General features: G+C 43.7%; 1 protein-coding gene across 4 annotated transcripts in view; it reads right to left on the reverse strand.

The window, feature by feature from the left end:
- The window catches only part of Csl4 (exosome component 1 Csl4), a 126,881-nt gene that overhangs the window by 57,240 nt on the left and 47,183 nt on the right, over nucleotides 1-22,458 (reverse strand). For all 4 annotated transcript variants that reach the window (XM_067124229.1, XM_067124231.1, XM_067124232.1 and 1 more), the window contains exons 2-3: nucleotides 17,422-17,623; nucleotides 3,411-3,593 (exon numbers count right to left, since the gene is read on the reverse strand). In XM_067124229.1, coding sequence (XP_066980330.1) covers nucleotides 3,411-3,593; nucleotides 17,422-17,589 — 351 coding nt within the window. In that variant the 5' untranslated portion in view covers nucleotides 17,590-17,623. The remainder of the gene's footprint in view (nucleotides 1-3,410; nucleotides 3,594-17,421; nucleotides 17,624-22,458) is intronic.

Raw genomic sequence — 22,458 nt, forward strand, 5'->3', positions numbered from 1 at the left:
CTTTGTCATAATGTTTGCACCATTTTATATTAGTCGTTACATAAAGTTTTATAGATGAAAATGTGTGCAATTTCATGTAGAATACAACAAAAAATAACTCATGGTTGTAGCTTTTATCAGTTTTGAAATATTTTCATATAAATCACGATGAATAGAAAAAATTCAACCTTCGGTCAACTTTAACTCGACCGAAATGGTCGAAAACTGCAATTGTAAGCTAAAACACTTACAGTATAGTAATATTCAATCAATCACAGTACCTTCATTTTGCAAAAAACGGGAAGTCTCTAGCAGAATATTTCGATTTAAAGTGAATTTTTGAAAAAACTTTTTTTTACGTCCATGTGTTACGAATTCATGCATCGTTTTGTGATAATATTTTCTCTGTGTTGCTTTGATCGTTTTACAATTTGTTATATACAAAATCATTGCAATTTAGTGTACAATACAAAAAAAAAAAAATAACTCATTAGCTTTAACCGTTTTGCTCACAGCGCAATTTGTATACAATTATATATGAAAATTTTTTCGCAGTCATATATTTCAATATTTATATATGATAATGATATTTTTTTTCATTTCTGATGGTTGCATACTAAACTTCAGGCAATGTCAAAATAAGGAGCCAAAAATGAACTCTTAATCTTAAAAACTAAGCGTGCTGTGATTTTTTGAAAAAAACTTTTTTTCCGCTTCAGCGCTAACTCCCGAACGCCGCCGGCATACAGCAGACACTTTCGTAAATAGAGGCTCGGCGTTTAAGGGTTAATATTAATATCTGAAAATTAGTAAATAATTTTTTATCATACAAATGTATTTAGTCATGAAAATAAAATGAAAATACAGTAATTAATGAATATTGCTCTATGAAAAAATTAGTGAATTGGTGCAAGTTCCTATGTAAAATTGTAAGATATGTTCCACAAAAATCCGCGACAAAGTGAAGAGTGAAAAAGTGCAGAGCATAAAAGCGGGGGCCCACTGTAAAATAGGCAGTTATAAACATTTTTAGAGGGGTGTTCCAACTTATTGTGGATTTTTACTTAATGCAAGTGGTTGTGGTCCCTAATCCCTGCAATTACTGGGGACCCACTGTTATACCCATTATTCAAGAAAAGTGCCCAAAAGTCTGACAATTGAACATACAGCTCCTTTACTTCGTTCAATGGTTTGAGGCACGGTCTTCTTCCTTGATCTTGACCAGGCAAAAAGACCTAAGTGTGGCAAACTATCAGTCAGTTCAGAGACTTACACAGCTTCCTCCCTCCAAGAAGTAAGTCTTCCTATAATAAAGACCGAAAGGTTTGTACAGGTAGTGCTCGAGTTATGATAATTCGCCTTACGATAATTTGATTTTGGGATGGGATTAGCAATTAATACCGATACAACATTTAGAAAATATTTATAATTTTGAGCGGGCGCAGGCAGCAGCGTACAATCAGGCAGTGAGGGAGACCAACTTACGACAGACCAACTTCTTTTCCTCCATCTCTTTATTCCATCTTTTAGTTAAAAAAGTAAAAGAGAATTATAAAAGTATTCTTAATAACATTACACTCTTGCATAAATCCATACAGCCATAAACAACCGAATGAGAAGCTGTTGTTTTGCTAATAACCAAATCAACTGTTTTGCTTGTATTTCAACCATCATACCGTTAAACAATTATCATAGTTATGTTACAAATGACGTTAAGTACAACAAGACTGATATATTTTTACATTATACCCTTATTCGCTTCGGAGAAAAGATCAGCAAGGAAATATACTGCTAAATTCAAGCTGCAAGTTGTAGCTGAAGCAGAGAAAATAATTTTCAAGCTACTAATGACTATAAATTATCGTACATCAGCAACATGGATGAAACTCAACCGTAAGTAAAATTGGAGAGAAAGTATTATAAATCAAAACTACTGGGCATGAAAGAACACATATTACTGCTGTTTTCACACTAATAAAAGATAAATACGTAACGCTCGTATTATGATGAAATTAGGAGAAAACAGCGAACGGAATCTTGATTATTTTTTACACAAAACAAACATGCCCCCAGACAGCCAGCCACCAACATCATCTACAGTATTAACAAAAATAATAGCTAAATTAATTTCACAACGCGACGTACTTAAGTTATATTTCGACTTAAAAACACTTTGTATAACGAAAAATATCCTTGTCCCATATAAATAAAGTACCTAGAGATTCAATTACGCAAACTAGAAGCAAGAAAGGTGCTCTGAACTGAGTTAAATGCGGTGAAATAAACTTACCGCGTAATCGATTTCCAAACCAAAACATTGATCACTATGATCGCAATGTATAATAAAAAAGCAATATGATATGAGAATATATACAATATTATTAGATACAGTGTAGTAAAGCATAACTTTTTAAAAGATCCATGAAAAAGATGCATATTCGTTATGTTGACGTTTGTATAATACGATGTTAATATGTGAATATAGAGTACAGTATAATGTAGGCCAGGCTACCATATATGTATACGATATACCATAGTGTAGGCTAAGCCTTGTTTGTCATTCAATTTCTATTTATACTGAATTATCATAAGTCAATCTGCATTGAACCTACAGAATTAGCTGACGCTAATAATTACTATACCATATATGTATAGAATATACTGTGTAGTGTAGGTTAGGCTACCATATATGTAGTGTAGGTTAGGCTACCATATATGTATAGATGGTACTGATTACCCTAGTGTAGGCTAGGCTAGGCTATATTTGAGATATGATTTTTTCAACAAACGATGGGTTTTTTGGAACCTAACCCCATCATAAGTAGGGCAATACCTGTATATTGTGTATGAACAAATGACAAATTTTAAAAGTAATTTGAATTTTTCCTAACTATAAAAACCCGAGGTCTTTATAGTTAAATGCCCACCTCATGCCACCCCTCAAGCTGACACTAAGTTTACCTAGGCCGCAGGTAAATTAACACTCTACTGACTGGGCGGGCGGGACTCCCCACCTGGTTGTTTGATAGTTAACTACCATACCACCTTGTTAAAAGTTTAACAGCTGGTTTCCAGCTGCGCTGAAGGTAATTCCTATAATAAAGACCTCAGGTTTGTATGGTTGGGAAAAATACAAATTACTTTTAAAGTTTTCATTTTTCCAACGTCAAAACCTGTTTATTATAAAAGGATTTTTCCACCTGGTCTAGTTGCATGCTTTGTCTAAACATCTTCTGCCATACTGCAGTTTCATATTTTCATAACATTAAATGCTTACGGGTAAGCACAAATTTTTTCTTAATATTAACTTCCGCAACGGGGGGTTCTTATATGCCCTCAGGTCTTCCATGCCATCAAATATGGTAAAGTAGTTTTAAATGTCTAAGCTTATACAAGTATTAATACAAAATAAAGGTTTACAGTTCACTCACAGTGTCTATCTGGTGCTCTCTAACATTCAATTTCCTTACAGTTCCTAAAACCGGTGAATGCAACTTGTTTGGACCGACACATAATATTGACACACGTGCCTGATTAGGATTGACTTCTAAAACCCGACAAGTCACAACACTTCCAGCTTCTGGCATAACAGTTCCCTGGCGCCCTAGCGTGACCTGAAATGAATGAATTAGAACACTGTTTATATTTAAAGAAAGGTTTTTTCGGAATAACCCATCAGTCATACATATGCCTTGTTCATACACCAGGAATTCCTAGGTTCACATGTCTTGTCTGTAAAACAAAAGAAGGTAATCTAACTATAAAAAAACCGTCTGGCTCCTCAGAGGTGTCGCAATCAACAACCACACTTTCAGTGTAGACATTTGTGTGAGATGGGAAGACATATTATATGGCTGGGAAAAGGAGATCATTCTACATCAGTAGATTAATAATAAAACGTAAAAAATGAGCCGAAGTTTCTTCAGAGCAATTGAGTTTTCTGTACAGCATGTAATCAAGGCCACCGAAAATAGATCTATCCTTCGGTGGTCTCGGTACACTGTAATGCTGTATGAGCCGTGCCTCATGAATCTTTAACCATGGCCTGGTGGTGGTCCATCCCATATTATTGCCAGACAGACAATTATGGCTAACTTTAACCTTAAATAAAATCAAAATTTTTAAAAGTAAATTGTATTTTTCCTAACTATACAAACCTGAGGTCCTTTACAATAGGAATTACTTATGGCGAAGCTGGATACGGCCATTAAACTCTTGAACAAGGTGGTTAGGCAGTACCTACTGTCAGGTAGGCAGGAATACCTGCATGCCTGGATGTAAACATTCCAGTTTGCCTTTTGGCCCAGGTTCAGATTGAGGGATGGCATGAGGCGGGCATAAAAATGTAATGTAAAGGACCTCAGGTTTGTATAGTTAGGAAAAATACAATTTACTTTTAAAAACTGTGATTTGTTCCGACACGATATACAAACCATCGGTCCTTACATTAGGAAGACTCACTGGTTGGGGGGAGGAATCTCAGAGAGCCTCTTGAAATGACTGGAGTTTTGCACACCTGGGCTACTCCTGGTCGAAAGAGCGAGGAGGAGTACCGTGCCTCTGACATACTGATCGGAGTGTAGAACTGCAAGGTCAAATGTCAGATACTGGACCTTTTCGCATGAGTGAGGAAACGTAACTCTTACGAAATAGCCTGGGAAGAATCTAAGAGTCAGAGGCAGTAAGGAAAACCCGAGATGGGATTTTCCTTATTGCCAGTCTCTCCTTCCTCCCTTTGCTAGAGGAAGGAGCGGAATTGCTTCTATGATTCTAGAAGAAAAATAGAATGGGTGCTCAATGTGTAGTCTTACCGCATCACGCGCCAGATCCAGCAAGTATTGGCTCGAGTCCTATTCTCATCCTGAAGGAGAAGATATAGGAGGACGAGGAAGGAGGAAGAGGAGAGGTCAGTTACTCTCGGTATCCTTCTCACTTCCAGAACCAACACCTTAGGTGAGATGCTACTAGTCCTCTTGAAGGAGCTGGGTAAGAACCAAGGAAAAAAGGTTCCAAGGGCTTGTGGGCAAAACCACAGGAAGAAGACAAGAGTGTGGTCTAAGAGACCACATCTTGCTTCCAGACTGACAGAAACTTACGGAATGCAAGGGATGGACCAAACCGTTGACTCCGTGAGCTCTCGAGTGGCAAGTACTGGTATAGTCGTCGCCAGCTGCTGAGTACCTCCTTCGACCGCTTCACGAAGCCAGGAGAAAGATGTGTCCTTAGACGCTTCTTCCTTGGGAGAGATAGTACTTGTAAAAATGTTGACGACATCCAGGTTAGGAATGCCAAGCCTTTTCGGAAAGTACCACAGCTCCCTAATAGGACAAGGTAACGACTGATCTGGATCATTGATACAAAGTCCACGGTGGAGGGGAACAAGAAGGACTCGAACCTGACTATAGATGCTGATAGATTCAGAGTCCACTTACGACATCCTGAGAAGAAGTTGAGGTATTGATCCCCTTCATCTATTCTTTCATCTTCTACGCCAAGGCAGGAGCGAGATGAGAGATGGTCCTAAGAGGGCACATCTCTATCCAACGACTCTTGTAAGGGTGCGTGTAGAGAACTGGGCAGGAACCCTAAATGAGTTACATGCCACCAAGGAACAGTTCCCTGGGACAGCAAGACTGAAGAAGCTTCTCATCCGTAGCTAAATCTTGACTAAGGAGAAAAAGGCTACTTCAGATAGAAGATCAGGTTGCAAGGGCCTACGTTCTTCACAACTGAAATGGAGAGAAGCAACCCTCGGCAGAGAACACAAGGAAGTCCAGACTTGAAGAGCGTATCTGACCCAAGAAGAAGTTCTGTCAACGACACCAACCAGCAAAGACAGATCCAGTCCCTAGCACAGTGTTGCAGAGGACTTCCAGAGATATCCAGCTATATCTGTTGCTGCTCGGCAAGAAAGCCTATGGTTGCAAGGAAAGCTGGAAGGTCTACCAGTCCTGAACACACAGGCATGTACTGCCTGAAGTACCGCTTCTTGTGTAGCTACTACAGGAGATTGGGTCAAGCAGAACTCTTCTTGATGCCTCAGAAGCAGAGCTATCAGGTAGGATGCAAGGCAAAGTCTTCCAGCCTTAGTCTGTAACTTGGGGTGAGCAATGCTAGTGAACCCCTAGTGAAACAGACAAATACAGAGGGAAAAACATAGATATCGATTTTTCAAAAAAAGGCAGCATGCCTCACCATAGCGGCCCATGGGTCTGGTATCAAGGAGTGAGAAAACTACCAACTCTGCTGTGCAGGGAGGCAACAGAAAGACGGTAGGGATTTCTCACTCAAACCCGAGGCTAAGCTCGCTTACCAATGCATCCCCACAGGGAATGTATCTGGCTTACTGAGCTATTGAGTGCACTATAGAACACTCGAGTACCTGCAAATGTCGACAGATGAAACAGGAAGAAAAAACGATTCCCTCGTTTGTCAACATATGCCACTACTGTGGTTTTGTTGTTCAACGAAACCATTTAGTGTCACAAAACTCATACTGAATTCTCGGAAGGCCAAAAGGCTGCCTTGAGTTCAGGATGTCGGTGAGAAAGTACTAATCATCTCGCTCACACACCTTCAAGACAGTCCTACAGGTGTGCGCCTACTCCTCGATTGGTGAATCCAGAAGTAGACACACAATGTGAGGAGAATATGCAAGCATATTCGAAGGTTCCTTCAATCAAGCATTAGCCTAAATCTTTCCTCATACTTCGAAGAAGAAAGAAGGATGGAGGACTGGAAGCAGACTTCCTTCATTCTCCACCATGGGGAAGCTTCTGCAAGATGACAGGATACCAAGACAATTAGCTCTAGCTGAGCTGGCATTTCCTGAACTGGCAGCACGGGAGAGAAAGCAGGATGGAAGTTTGATGAAAAGAATTGCCGAGACCCAAGGGAAACAGACACTTCTCCTGAAGGAATCCATTACCAGGTCTCGGCAATGTCGCTGCCAGCTCCAGAGACTCAATAAGTATCATTTCACCCAGACATCTGCAGTAGGAGAACTTCTGCCCCGGTCTATACTTCTCTCTTCCCTTCTGCCCTCCTCCCTTATGGAAGAGGGTGAAAAGAGTCACAGCATACGCACTTTCCCAGAAGGGAAGAAGAGGGTTACGTGTTCCACAACCTTCTTATGAAGCCTGGGACTTCTCAGGAGTTGAGGGGGGGTTGGCTTGAACTCAAGGTGACTAAGACCCAGATGTCTTGGCCATTGTCCAAAGGACAAGGCAATGCCCTGGTACGAACCTTGATTACCGTAGTATCTGGCAAATCTCTGAAAGAGAAAGGCAGAACCAAGTAAAGGTTCGTTCCTAAGGGTCGAGCCAACTCGGGACTTACGAAACCAGAGATCTGAATTAGGACAAAGTCCTTCTTCTTAGCACCAGAATTGCCCACATATTGCTGTCTGGTATAGGAAGACCCACCCCTGGACAGGACCAGTCTCCAGAAGGCAGGGTTCTTTCCAGGAATGGTCGTATACGAGGAGAGAAGGCCTAAAAGTGAAGGATCGTGGATCCATCAGGAGACCGTCTGAAAGAAACCAGCAGGTGTCCTCCAAGATCGCCAACTCTCATTGCAGAAGAGAATACCCTTCATGGCATGAAGCAGAGAGAGAACCCAGTCAGGTGAAGCAGAGCCATAGCAACCTGCAGTCGGCAAGGCCCTCCCAGGCAAGAATTCATACTCTGTCGAGGCAGGGGAGGAGCGTGATGTCTGGACCTGAATGAACTCCTTGTCTGAAGAAAAGAATTTACCTGGTCGAGAACGCTCTTGCAAGCAATGACCACGGTGGCCCCCGAAACTCTCAGCCCTTTCAGGAACTGCAAGGGTTGTGAGTGATGAAGATTATTCATTGGGGGAGCCGCGGTCCTGTCCCGGGGATCCTCATGCTGACGAATCGGTGCGAAGTTCTCCGAGAAACAAGGACGTTCACAACTTGAAGAGGAAGACCCTCACTGCTTCCGAAGCGTGAAACTCCTGTACCTCTCTCTCCTTGGAGGAAGACCTTGTCAGATCCCAGGAAACCCTCCTTGGGTACTTGGTTGTACTACGAGACAATCGGGGGACCGACACCAAAAGCACACCAGACAGCCAAACTCCAAAGGAAGACAAATTCGCCAGAGCTCTCTCTGTCCGTCTCGCGCCTCTCGGAACAACTGAGAGGAAAAGCGATCAGGTGAGGAGAAAGAGTACCCCTACCTGTCCTGCCAGTCAGACCAGCAGCAATAATCAACCGAAGGAGATTATTGCCATACTGAGGAAGAAGAGGCATGCACGGGCAAGCCGAGCTGAGCCAGTTTCGCGAACGCGACCAGAGGCTGGGCGGGGTGAGCAAGCCAAGCGAGCTAATTTTCCGAACACTAAAACTCCTTCAAGGCAGAGGCTGCTCGAGAGGAAGGTTAAAAGGGGAATTCTGTGTCTGCTATCCTGCATGCTCAAACCCTAATGATCAAGACCCGAGGATAAAACCCAGCAAAGCAACCGAAGCAGCTGGTGGGCAGTATTGAGACGCCCAGGTATCTCGGCACCAAGATACCAGGGAGTCTCGGCACTGAAACATTTGGGCATCTTGGCACTGAGACACCTGGGCGTCTCAGCACCAAGACGGGGAGATGTGGCACTTTCTCTCGTCCTGTGCCTCTCACCAGGGAAGCACTCGTGACTCATAGAATTCGAGCGACCTACGAGACTCCCAAAAATCGGGAGCAGCTGCTTTTAGTTTCCTAAGAAATCGAAAAGACCCAGGCACAGAACCAGTCTTAGACACAGACTTCTAAGACTGGCAACGAGGGCGTGGCCTCGAGAGGCCGCGCTCTCACAGCCCCCAAAATGTGAGACCCCACAGGAGAATGCGAAATCGGTTCCCGCCTGAGGGCGGGAAGAGCCAATGAGAGAAACTTGGCTCCCAGAAGGAGTCAGTCCCTTAGAAGTCCCGCAGGGCTCCCGAAGGGAACCTTGTCCCTGCTTCTTTTGGTGTTCAAATCTATAGGATCAAAACACCAGGATGGGAACCCAACTCAGTACTGTTAGGCACTTGGGGACTGCTTGTAGTGCTGGCAGGGAGAGCTGAGGCACCTGGGTGCCTTGGCCCCTTTTTCTCGCACCTCTCCCAAACTGGGCCAGGGAGAGTACTCTCCAGACCAGATCAGGATACTCAATACCCCACAGAACCTCCAGCATTCGGAGCAGCTTGCAAACAAGCACCCAAAGCAGCACCATCTTAGAGGCGGAACCTCTAGGACTGGGAACGGGAGCACAAACCTAGGTCTGTGCACCCGCGGCTCCCGAAACACAAAACCCAGGGGTATGTGAATCGGTTCCCGAACCCAAAGGTTGGGAAGAGCCAACAAGAGACGCACTGTCTCCTTGGAAGGAGGCAGTCCCTAGACGTCCAAGGACATCAAGGGGGAAGAAGCAGCCTTCCTCTCCTTCACCTAACAGAGGTCTATCCAGTTCCCGGGACCCCCCCTCAAACCTCGGGAGAGGAAGGGAAGAGGCAGCAGAAGATGAAATCGAAGATAAACTGAAGAAGACGGTGGCTACTTCCACAAGGCGACTTCCTTCACCTTCACTCCCACATCTTCTACAGGATGGCGGATACAAAATATCGTAACCTCCAGGGCAGCTAGGCAGGATCACAATGGAAGCGGCCCAGGACACGACCACCAGGAGAAGCAGCAGCCACGATCAGGACAGCCAATGCAGGATCTATGGAAGCGGTCCAGTGGCAGGAACTACAGCAATGGCCAGGAATGTCACACGAACGTCACCAGCAGCAACAGGAATGATCAGGACAGCTGCGGAAGGAGACCAGGAAGAGCCACCCAGAGACTGTCGCAGAGTCAACAGGAGCATAACACAGGAAACAAAAGGAGCAGATGGACCACAGATACACCAAAGGCAGTGCCACAGCATACATGAAAGCCAGCAATGACAGCGATCGACCCATATCGGCTGGAACAGAGTCGGAACGATCCCGACATGGAACTATGCCATTCCAACCAGGTACTGTGGTCCATCCCGAAGCAACACTGTATGAATGTTGGGACTCCTTCAAGCAAAGATATCCCAACTGAGATATCCAGCCAACTACTGCTGCCTATGATGCTCACTGTCAACCTGAGTGAAAGAAAAAGCAAAGATGATTAGTAGAGGAAGACTCCTCTCGCTACAAGGGGAACTGCCCTACGCAGCGAGAGGAAGCCCCTGAGAAGAGGTCACCCAACGCCGCACCCCCTCACGGTCTTCGCCTGAAGAGGGCGAAGGAGAGAGATCTCTCCCAAAGGAGAGATAAGGAAGAACCTACAGGGAGAGAGAAGGAAGGAAGGGAGGCCACCAAGGGCGCCGTGGAAGCGAAACTCACTGACAGCGCCCGCAACCTCCCCCCAACCCCACAACTCTCCATAGCGCAGGTGGCAAAAACAACACTCGGCACAAGTAGAAAGGAAGTAGTCATGCCCTTGTACATGGAAGGCGGGAGCCCAAGAGGGGAAGCAAACTTGTTACATCCCAATCAATGTCGGGAAGCGAAGATATTACATCCCAGTCTAATATCTCCGAACGTACAGGGAACTCCTTCAATATCTAATTAAAGGCTACTGGATGAGAAGCATTACCACTCGGTTATGCCCCTCTAAATACGCCCTTGGCCATCAAACCCAAGACACAGACGCAGGGGAACGACGGCTTATGCAAGGCTATCCGAAATTGTGGGTTTGTATATTAATAAATATCAAACACACATAATATACACACAAAAATACAGAAAGATCCCACTGGGATAATAAAGAGCTTAACAACAGTCAGGCAACGCATGACGGCCAAAAGCAAACTGGAATGTTTACATCTGGGCAGGCAGGTATTCCCAGCCTACCTGACAGTAGTTACAGCCTAACCACCTTGTTCAAGAGTTTAACGGTCGTGTCCAGCTTCGCCGTAAGTAATTCCTAATGTAAAGGACTGATGGTTTGTATATCGTGCATGATCAAATAAAAACTACTGAGGCTAGAGGACTGCAATTTGGTAAGTTTGGTGATTGGACAGTGGATGATCTGAGGGCGGACGGACAGACAAAGCCGACACAATAGTTTTCTTTTACAGAAAACTAAAAACTTCCCTGTTATAAAAATATATTGTTCTTAGTTTCATCAAAGCCCCATTAATTACATGTTTGAAGTCATGTGTTATTCAGTAGGGAGGTCAAGATACTGATAGTTTCCTAAGTATGTATGATAGAAAAATGACATTTTTATAATAAAATAGAGTTTTATATATACTTACCAAATAATTACATAGCTATAGTTTCTACTTTACGCAGCAGCTCAAAATTCGAAATTCACGGTAGCGCTCTTTTGTTTTGGGTGTAGGTATGCTGCCCCGCCCACTATTGGGGAAGAATAGGTACAACTTAGCTAAGGAGCTCAATTCGTTTATGCTCTAGTACAACTTGCTAAGGAGCTCAATTCGTTTATGCTCATGAGAGGGGAGGAGGGCGGGCTCCGATCATGTAATTATTTGGTAAGTATATATAAAACTTTATTTTATTATAAAAATGTCATTTTTATATAAGTAACTTACCAAATAATTACATAGCTGAATCCCACATTGAGTGGAGGTGGGATGAATGGACATACACTACCCAAAAAACTACTCAATATGGGGGATAATTTGGGATAGCAAATTAGCTGGGATCTTGGAATGCTTGTTGTAACCTTACCTGGTGAGGGAGCAACAGCAGACAGGTACTGCCTCTGGTCGTGGCTCCTCTCGACCTGTAGCGGTGTGGCGGTACAGCCAAGAGTCACCTCTACTGAGTGAGTGCTTTGCAACGTAGGTCAATCGCAGGTTGCCAAAGTTAATTCCTATGGGTCACATAAATAATATGTGGATCTGCCCTTGCCCTGGACGCAGTACAATAGAATAACATAGACCAGATAAAATTAACTACACCACACGACATTTAGCCAAAACCATAAAATACCAATTGGTGACACTCAAGACTCAGTGTCCACCAAACTTCCCAAGAAGTATGACTGTCCTTATTGAAGGAGAGTGGATAAAGGAAAAGGGAAAGCGTTCTCCTATCCTTCATCCCCAATACCATGCCAGCTGCGAAGAACGGACCTCAAGTACTGCATTTTTCGTACACTGACTTGCACCTCCAAAATGTTGTTTGCAAAATTGAAGAGAGAGACAGGTTACGTTTAAAAGCCAAAGACGTTGCCACAGCTCTTATTTCATGAACCTTTACTTTGCACAAGGGTAGTAATTCGTCTTGAATTCCCGAATGTGCTTCCGAAATCATGGATCTTAAAAAGAATGATAGTGCATTCTTGGACAAAGGACGGCTGGGGTTTTTAATGGAACACCAAAGATTAAGGGCTGATCCTCTAAGGTTTTTGGTTCTCTCGAGGTATACTCTTAGAGCTCTTACTGGGCAGTGGACATTTTCTTGATCGGCTCGGCCTAGTACTTCTGAGAGGCTCTTGATAGAAAAGGAGCGAGGCCAAGAGTTAGCCGGGTCCTCATTTTTGGCCAAAAAATCCAAAATTAGCGAGTATACTGCATTGCCTTGTGAGAAGCCTATCCTTTTATCAATGGCTGAAGCTCGCTGGCTCTCTTGGCTGTAGCCAGTGCCACCAAGAATAATGTCTTTTTCGTAAGATTCCAAGGTGACGACGACTCCAAAGGTTCAAGCAATGGTCCTGAAGCCTGTCAGAGCGAGAGTGGATAACCCTTGATGGTGTTGGAGGAAGTGTGGCTGTCTGAGAAGATTTCTCCTGTGAGGAAGCAGCCTTGGGAAGTCTGTCAAAAGGCTCAACAGATCAGGGAACCACTCTTTGTGTGGCCAAAAGGGAGCGACTGGTGTCATTGACACGTTGTCGTGTGAATTGAACTTCCTCAACACTTCCCTCACCATGCTGAAGGGAGGGAAGGCGTAAAGGTCGAGGTTTGACCAGTCCTGCAACATGGCATCTGTTGCCCATGCTTGTGGGTCCGGAGCTGGGGAGCAATACAAAGGAAGACGATTGTTCCTTGATGTCGCGAACAGGTCTATCAACGGCTTTCCCCACAGCTTCCACAGGTCGATGCACACCTGTGGATTGAGTGTTCATTCCGTCGGTAGGACCTGTTTTCCACGACTCAATTCGTCCGCAAGGATGTTCGTCTTGCCCTGAATGAAGCGAGTCACTACTTAGGTCTTGTTGCTTTTTGCCCAAAGAAGAAAATCCTTTGTCGCTTCGTAGAGCGTAAAAGAATGGGTCCCTCCTTGATTCTTGATATACGCTAGGGCGGTCATGCTGTCCGCATGAACCACTATTGTCTTGTGGCAGGTTAGCATTGCAAAGTGTTGAAGTGCCAGATGAATCGCTTTTAGTTCCTTTACGTTGATGTGGAGGTTTCTTTCGGAAGGGGACCATGTTCCTGACACCTCCATGTTGTTGAGAAGGGCTCCCCAACCCAGATCCGAAGCGTCTGAGTATAACGTTAGGTCGGGGTTCGTTGGAGCCAGAGACCTTCCTGTCGAGAATCTGTCTTCTGCTAGCCACCACCTGAGGTCTTTTTTTATTAGGGGAGTGATGCTGAAAATGAATGAGTCCGGGAATGACTTCCTTTTCCAATTGGCCTTGAGGTAAAATTGCAGTGCTCTTGTATGTAGCCTGCCTAATGGAACAAAATTCTCAATGGAAGAGAGTTCGAGAAGACTCATCCACGCGTTGGCTCAGCAGGAGTTGCGAGTTACAAAGTCCTGGACTTTCTTGTGGCAAGAAAGTATCCTTTGTTGGGATGGAAAAGCCCGAAAACTCTGAGAGTCTATCACTATCCCAAAATATAGAACAGACTGAGTTGGGACTAACTGTGACTTCTTGAAGTTTATTAAAAGTCCTAATTCTTAAGCGAGACGAAGAGTTTTCTGCAGGTCCTCCATGCACTGAGAATTCGAGGGGGAGCGTAGCAGCCAATCGTTCAGGTACAGAGAAATGTTTATCCCCAAAAGATGTAGCCATTTCGCTGTGGAGCGAGTACCCGGGTAAAAACTTGAGGGGCCGTGGACAGTCCGAAGCAGAGTGCCCGAAACTGGAAGACTCTGTCCTGGAACACGAATCTCAGATACTTCCTGGAGTCCGGATGAATTGGAATGTGGAAGTACGCATCTTGCATGTCGATCGTAACCATCCAGTCTCCCTGATGGATGGCCGAAAAAACCAACTGATTCGTCTCCATTTTGAATTTCGTTGTTTGAACGAAGTGGTTCAGGGCACTGACGTCCAGGACAGGTCTCCATCCTCCCGATGACTTGGGAACCACGAAGAGGCAGTTGTAAAATCCCCTTGTGTTTACATTTTCAACTATTTCCACAACTCTTTTCTAGTAGAGCTGACACTTCCCAAGATATGGCTGAAAACCTCTCTGAGTCTACTGAGTAGGCTGCTAAGTTGATGGGAGAGGTTACTAAGGGAGGTTTCTCCCTGAAGGGAATTGCATATCCTTCTCTTAATACCTTCATCACCCAAGGTTCCACGTTTTTCTTCTCCCATACTGTCCAGAAATGGGAAAGCCTTGCTCCCACTGGAACACAGAGGACAGGAGTCTCATTTTCTAAGATTAGACTTGTTAAAGGGTATCCTAGATGGTCTGGAGGTTTGGAGGTTGGTTCTAAGTCGGGACTGGAGACAGCCTCTACCACCTCGAAAGGGTTGTTGCTGCAGGGGCGATGACATCCTAGGAGTTGCACTTGAAGTGGCTCTTGCAGGGAACTTAGTTCTTTTGGTGGATTGAGTGATGAGGTCTTGAGTTGATTTCTTCTGTAAATCCACTGAAATCCGATCCAGAGTGTCCTGAGAGAACAGACTATCCTTGTCTAGGGGTGCAAACAGAAGCGAAGAACGTTCTGATGGAATGACCCCTTTTGCCGTGTACGAGCACCACAAATCTCGCTTCTTGAGGACTCCCGTTGTGAAGATGGTTGCTTGTTCTACTGCTCCATCTCTTACAGCTCTATCCGCGCACCCCAGTACTCTCAGCCAGTCCAAAGTGAAGTTCTCTTGCAGGGACACACAGTCTTCTATCTTCTTAGCTAGGGCTCCCACCATCCAATCTAGAAAACTAAAGATCTTAAAGACTTTGAATATATCTTTGAGAAGATGGTCCAACTCTGAGGTTGTGAATAGAATTCTGGCCGAAGCGAAAGCTGAATGACAAGAAGCATCTATGATACTGGAGAAGTCCCCTTGAGAGGAGGCAGAAACTCCCAAGGACGGAACTTCTCCAGTTGCATAAGACAGGTACTTCTGCCTTATTAAGCGAGAGGAGGCGCACAAAAAACCGCCTTCCCGACTTTCCTCTTCTCTGCTAGCCAGGCATCCATGCGGCTGAAAGCTTTCTTCGACGACAAAGACAACACCATACACGGAAGTCTGGCGGTACCTGGTGGCTATCGCATCACGTAGGCTGAACCCGGTGATAATGGGACGACTGGGGAGAAGAACGACGGGTAGCAGACCAGGAAAAACCTGAGTAGAGCCGAGTAATGAGAGGTAGGTTGTTCCTCTTCTGTAGGTTCCTCGGCAGACAAAACAGGTGATCCTGGGGGTTCCACGGTGTCCTGTACCGCTGGAGTTGGCTTTTCAAGAGGCTCAACACTTCGTCAAGCCAGAATTGAAGCGGCGCCAAAGAAGGGTTTTGAGAAGCTAACGGAAATTCTTGTTGTGGGGTCACAAAGACATTAGAAGTGGGGTGGAAGGGAGAGGCGCCCCCATCAACTGGGCGCAAGGACGATAGGCGCCCACCTGCTGTTGAAGCAGACACTGACTCCTTGGAAGCAACTGCATTGTCCACAGAAGCTTGGTGCGCCAAGGATGGGCGCTCTGTGATCTGACGTTCCCGTTCTGAGCGGTCAAACAAGGGTTCTTCTGACTTGGAATCTGGGTGCTCCTGAACAGGTAAGGCGAGAGCTGCACGCTCAGGTGATGGACGCTTGGACGAAGATGGGTGCTCAGACAATGATGGGCGCTCAGACATTGGGCGCTCGGACCTTGGGTGCTTTGAAGGCGAAAGCTCGGATGTTGAACGATCTGTGAGTTGGCGCTTATGCACATTACTGATATACACTGGGCGCTTTTCGCACGTGAAAGGGAGCGAGAAACACTTGTTGGCAAACCCCAAAAACTACAAGAAGGGAGAGGGCCATGTTCTCTCTCTACTGCTCGCTTATGAGACAGGGGTGAATCTGAATCCACTGAAGCGCCCAGCCTTTTCAGTGGCCTAGATACATGTGCAAAATGGTTGCTGCATTTCTTAGATGTGGGAGAGTCTGAATCACTTGAAGAAAGGGTATGTGCATCCATTCTAATACCTTTCCAACGGTATTCTTCCACAGCCTGGGATCGCCGGACAACAGGCTCGGATGAGGCAACGACTGCTCATGGGCAAACCCAACTGACCTCCCTTGGGCTGCCAGTTTGCTTCCTCCCATGTTTGCAAGGGGAGTTTAGCCGGGACCTTGGTCTGGGAGCATCGAAGGGACGAACAGCCGGCCCCTCCACTGACACTTCACCTGACACAACACAATTAAATTTGTCCATTACGACCTTCACAGAGTTCCCAATTTGGGAAACAGTATTCACAAGTAAATTAAATTTTTGATCTACCCGTGCGTCCAAGCTGGAAATGGCATTGGGTTCAGCAGAATGAGAGCTAGGTACAGGAGTGACAGGAAAAGCTGGAGGGCTGGAAATGGGAGACAAAGCTGTCACAGGCATTGAAGGGATAGGCAAAACATCAATATCATCCCTGGAAGAATGACCTACACTAGCAGAAGCCTTTGCTTCAGCCCTAGCTGTAGCTTTTCTAATTCGGTCACGTTTCAATTTGTCTAAGTGTGTCTGTAATGTCTTCCATTTATTCTTTTCCCAGTCTTTACATTCGTCATAATTCAATTCAGGAGAACAAATTTGTTCCCTACAAGTACAACAAAGGGTATATGCGTCATATTTTACCGATGTAAGTCTAGTTTTGAAGCCTTTGCTGCAGTACCTAATGCTGGATAAACTAGAGTCCGAGATAATGGTAAAAAATTCCAAATGAATAAGTCACAATCGAAGTATCCAAAATTCTAGCTAAGCTAGATAGCTGCACTTCCAAAAATCAAAGAGTACTTCACCAAAGACGATCTCCGACCATCCGGTGAAAGCGAAAACGAGAGCTGTTAATAACTGTTGTTCAGTCATTAACCGGCAGAAACGAATTGAGCTCCTTAGCTAAGTTGTACCTATTCTTTCCCAATAGTGGGCGGGGCAGCATACCTACACCCAAAACAAAAGAGTGCTACCGCGAATTTCGAATTTTGAGCTGCCGCATAAAGTAGAAACTATTGCTGTAATTATTTGGTAAGTTACTTATATAAAAATTAAGTTTTCAAAGTGCCTGAAAAATACCCACCTTCACAATTTGTAAATCGCCTTTAGTTGTAACAGTAACTTGTCCAGCTAAAGATGCATAAATGTACTTGTTAAATGAATATGTGCCTTCTCCTGCAATGTGGTTACTGCTGGCTTCACACAGCCTTTGTCCAGGAACACAGGTAATATGACCATTCCCAGGCTTCATGTTTACTACAACCCAAATTGTATATAGTACACAACTGAAACAAAAATCAAATGAAAAACTATCACAAAACAACTACTGTATACACAAGTATTTTATTGCAAATGCAAAGAAACAAAAACAGTTTTGTATTAGTAAATAACTAACAAAATCTTAATAATGTACACAGAATATTGTTAACTAATTCCCACTTTGGAACAGTTTTGCTAAATTGCAAGAATCATGGAAGATCAACAAATACTAGATATTAGCTATCTCGTCACCTACATATTCTATAATACTTCTACATCGTTTTTTAGTATAATATACACAAAATTCCATAAAAAACTGATTTTGCTAACTTTCTTGTTACCTCACAGAACTATACATGAAGCACTTGTAGCATTTTGAGTATAAAGTAAAATATGAAAACAGATAGCTTACAAACACACTTGAAAACAGATAGCTTACAAACACACTAACTGCTAAGAGCAGGCTGCATAGTTTAAACAACAATTAACACACTGGCTGTTTGAAAGTGTGAAAATGTGTGCCTGTGTGTCAAGGTATTGAGAACTCCTGATGTATTACATTGTTCTAATAAATGCTTAGTGTAGTGCACAAAATTATGTGCAACTGTTTACCAGATTTAGGCAAAAGGTGTGCTGTGCCAGGTAAAGTCAAGGGAAAATTAAGCATACACAAAATGGTTTACAATACTGTACTGTATACAAAATATGAATCAAAGCCTTTACTTACAGTTTTATTTATTTGTAAATTTATCTGTTTTTCTAATAAGAGATTGCCTTTCTGTACAGTATTTCCCTTTACCTTTTTTCTTCTGTTACTTCTTTCAAATAAACACCACATTCCTTGAAAGCTTGAATTTCAAGTCAATGGCTCCAGTGGGTTTGTTCCACATGAAAAGGGCTCATCTTGTGAATAATAATAATATAAAAATAATACTAGTTAAGCAACATTGGGGCTGGTCACTCATTGGATGGGTGACCATTCTCCTCAGCATTGATTCCTTGGGAAAGGATCGTTACCATAATTTCCTCAGTCGACTCAGCTGTAAATGAGTACCTATTCTTGATGGGGTAGGGTCCAGCTATTGGTTAAATAGCAAAACTCAGCAATGATGGAAAGAAATGAAAGAATAAACGATAACAAAGTAAATAGAACCTCTGCAACAGAGGAGCTTCGTCCTGCAGCCAGGTATACAACCCAATCAACAGGGAGGACGGTCAGGTACTTGGAGGTCGTCATCCAGCAACTGACCACCACCACAACAGTAACCAGAATCAGAGACTGGAGCTACAGAGGCAAACCAGAAGAAGAAATGGACAAGAGAAGAAAATAAGGAAATTTGGAGATGCTACATCAGAAGCAACCCGACAGAAAGACATTACAGAAGAAGACTGGTCAACATCTGGAACGAGAGAAATAACACCCCTCAAACAGAATAGAGGCTGGCAGACCAGGTAAGGAACATAAAGAACAAGAATTGGCTCTCCACAACAGAAAGAGAGGAACTGGAAAGAGAAATAACACCCAGCAACAAAGGACAAGAAGACGAACTAAGAGAAGATGACACAGAAAAAAACAGGAATGATGAGCTACCAAACAACAACACACGAGGAAACACCGTAGATGTAACAGAGAGGTCAGAATGGGTGGAAAAGATCAGACAATGGCTGAAGCCAGACAGAGAAAATACAAAGACCCCTCCATGAAAGCCTACAACACAAAGAAACTAAGGGAAAAAACAAGTGAAGTTAATGAAATAATGAGACTACAGTAGTCCACACCACCAGTATCACAGAAACAAATAACCTGGCACATGCAGAAGCAAGACTAGTAGTAGAACTCATGGGGATACAAACACGAACACCACCATCATAACCAACCCAACAGAAACCAAAACAGCAACCACCTTGGAAAAGGTGCCTGGAAAAACAAATCATGGTGATGAGATCTGACTTGAGTAAACTGAAAGAGATGGCAGAAAAGAGGCTAAGCAGCAAGAAAACAAGACAGGAACTGAATGAGAAATACAATGTACAGGAGAAGGGACTAAACAACATAAAAGAAGATATGAGGCACCTAACGGCAGAGTGTCGTAAGCAACACCGTTGCCGATTTGGAGTTAAGCACACCAACGTCATCTCTAACCCTCTAGCTGTGGGGAGAAGAAATTTCAGTTCAAATTTCCCGCAACAACAAGGTCGAAATTCTCGTTTTGTAACATTACTTCTTTTCCTTAGTGACGCTACACATGGCTGCACTGGCTGGTCTGGGTGGCAGAGAGTCGCAAGCGCCCGTGGTGCATAAACCAATCATGAGTCCAGACGACCTGCCACACCTTTGTGACGGCCAATGAGAAAGGCTAGCCATCAGCAGAGGCGCTGGCTATCACTGCAATAAAAAACATTCTTGTACCTTCCTTCCCCATGATCGCCTCTGGATTTAATGTGCTTCTTTTTGTTCTTTATTCATTAATAATACTGGTTCCTCTTCATCATGTCCGACACGAATGTAGATGACAATGTTCCAGGACCTTCCAGGGGCAGAAAGAGAGTCCGGGACTTTGCTAATTGGAAGCAAAATGTAGCCAAAAGCTTACGTAACAAAGGTGAGGCGTATGTAAGCTGAAAAGATCTGGTTCCATTCATCCCCTAGATTTTCATGACATACTTCAACCAGCTTTTTTGTGATCAAGATACCCTCACTGCTACCCCAGACACCAAGATACTCCTCATGAGAATGACGTGGATAATGATTTACTGGACTATGACGTCTGATTCTCGCCTGAAGTAATTGGCACATACGTTTTTTCCAATCAAAATGTATTTTAGCCATTATTGACGGCAATTATTATTGTTTTGCAGGTGAGACGACTGTATCAGCCTCAGAGTATTCTGATTAAAATATCTTATTATCTTTCTACTGCTATTTTATTGTGTAAAGCATTAGCTTTTTAGGTCTTTTTTGAAGTGAACAAAATCACCTAGTTATTCCTGTAAGATTAAGATAATCACGGAAATTATCCAGAGTGATAAATAAAACAAAGATAATATCTTTGGGGGTCCTAGAGGGTTACAGGGGTATTGGTGTGTGTTTTATCGGATTCAGTAAACGGAGTATAAGATTGATTTCAAGATGAATGCAGTCATCGCTTTATCTTTCGGCATGCATTAAACTCTTGGCTATTTTACAATGATGGTTTGAAAGCAGACACAATAACCTTTATTTTAAAACAAACCCCAGTGTCAAAAGGTACCTCATTTAAATGTTGAGATATCGCATTCTGAAAGTAGCCAAACTTTGACTGCGTTTTTCTCCAATTTTAGTTTTTGGCGCTTGAGACACTCTGCCGTTAAGCGCCTCATATAAAACAGAGGCTTAGAGCCAAAGCACATAAGATCCAATGGTACATAAACAGGAATACTGTAAAGGATACCAACAGAACAAACTCTTTGGAACCAACCAGAAAAGACTATACAGCCAACTAAGATGGGAAGACAACCACCAGGAAATTCCTGAAGCCAAACCAAGTACAGTAAGAGACTATGGGAAAGCATATGGAGCAATCCAGTATCACACAAGAAAAATGCAACATGGTTCCAGGAAATCAAGGCAGAAGAAATGGGGAGAATAAAACAAAGATTTACGGAGATTACGACAGACACCGTCAGACACCAACTAAACAAAATGCCCAACTGGAAAGCCCCAGGTCCCGATGAAGTCCATGGATACTGGCTCAAAAACTTCAAGCCCTACACCCACAAATAGCAGAACAACTCCAGCATTGTATCACAAACCACCATATGCCCAAATGGATGACCACAAGGAGAACATCCTTAATACAGAAAGACAACAGGGGAAATATAGCAAATAACTACAGGCCAATCACCTGCCTACCAATAATATGGAAGTTACTAAAGGTATCGTCAGTGAAAGGCTATACAACTACCTAGAGGATACAAACACCATCCCCACCAACAGAAAGGCTGCAGGGGAAAGTGTAGGGGCACAAAAGACCAGCTCCTAATAGACAAAGTGGTAATGAAGAATAGTAAGAGGAGAAGAACCAACCTAAGCATGGCATGGATTGGCTACAAGAAAGCCAACATGATACTGCACACTTGGCTAACAGAATGCCTGAAAATATATGGGGCAGAGGAAAATACCATCAGCTTCCTTAAAACACAATGCACAACTGGAATACAGTACTTACAAGCTCTGGGATAAGACTAGCAGAGGTTAACATCAGGAGAGGGATCTTTCAAGGCAACTCACTGTTCCCACTACTCTTCGTAGTACCCATGATTCCCATGACAAAAGTACTGCAGAAGATGGATGCTGGGTACCAACTCAAAAAGGGAGGCAACAGAATTAACCATCTGATGTTCATGGACGACATCAAGCTGTATGGTAAGAGCATCAAGGAAATAGATACTCTAATCCAGACTGTAAGAAAGGAAGTAGTCATGCCCCTTGTACACGGAGGGCGGGAGCCCAGGATGGGAAGCGAGCTCTTATGTCCCAATCAATGTAGGGGAGCGAAGATATTATGTCCCAATCTAATATCTCCAAACGTATAAGGGAATGCCTTCAGTATCTAAATAAAGGGCTACTGGAAGAGAAGCATCACCCCTCAGTTACACTTCTCTAAATACACCCTTGTCCTTCACACCCAAGACACAGCGCAGGGGAAAGACAGCTTATGCAAGGTTATCACAAATCATGGGTTTGTATTAATAAATATCAAACATGCAGTATATACACAAAAGTACAGAAAGATCCCACCGGGATAATAAGAGCTTAACAACAGTCAGGCAAAGATATCTGAAACCACGTCTGCAACGCATGACAGCCAAAAGCAAGCTG

The sequence above is a fragment of the Macrobrachium rosenbergii genome, chromosome 22 (assembly GCF_040412425.1).
Source record: "Macrobrachium rosenbergii isolate ZJJX-2024 chromosome 22, ASM4041242v1, whole genome shotgun sequence".
Lineage (NCBI taxonomy): Eukaryota > Metazoa > Arthropoda > Malacostraca > Decapoda > Palaemonidae > Macrobrachium > Macrobrachium rosenbergii.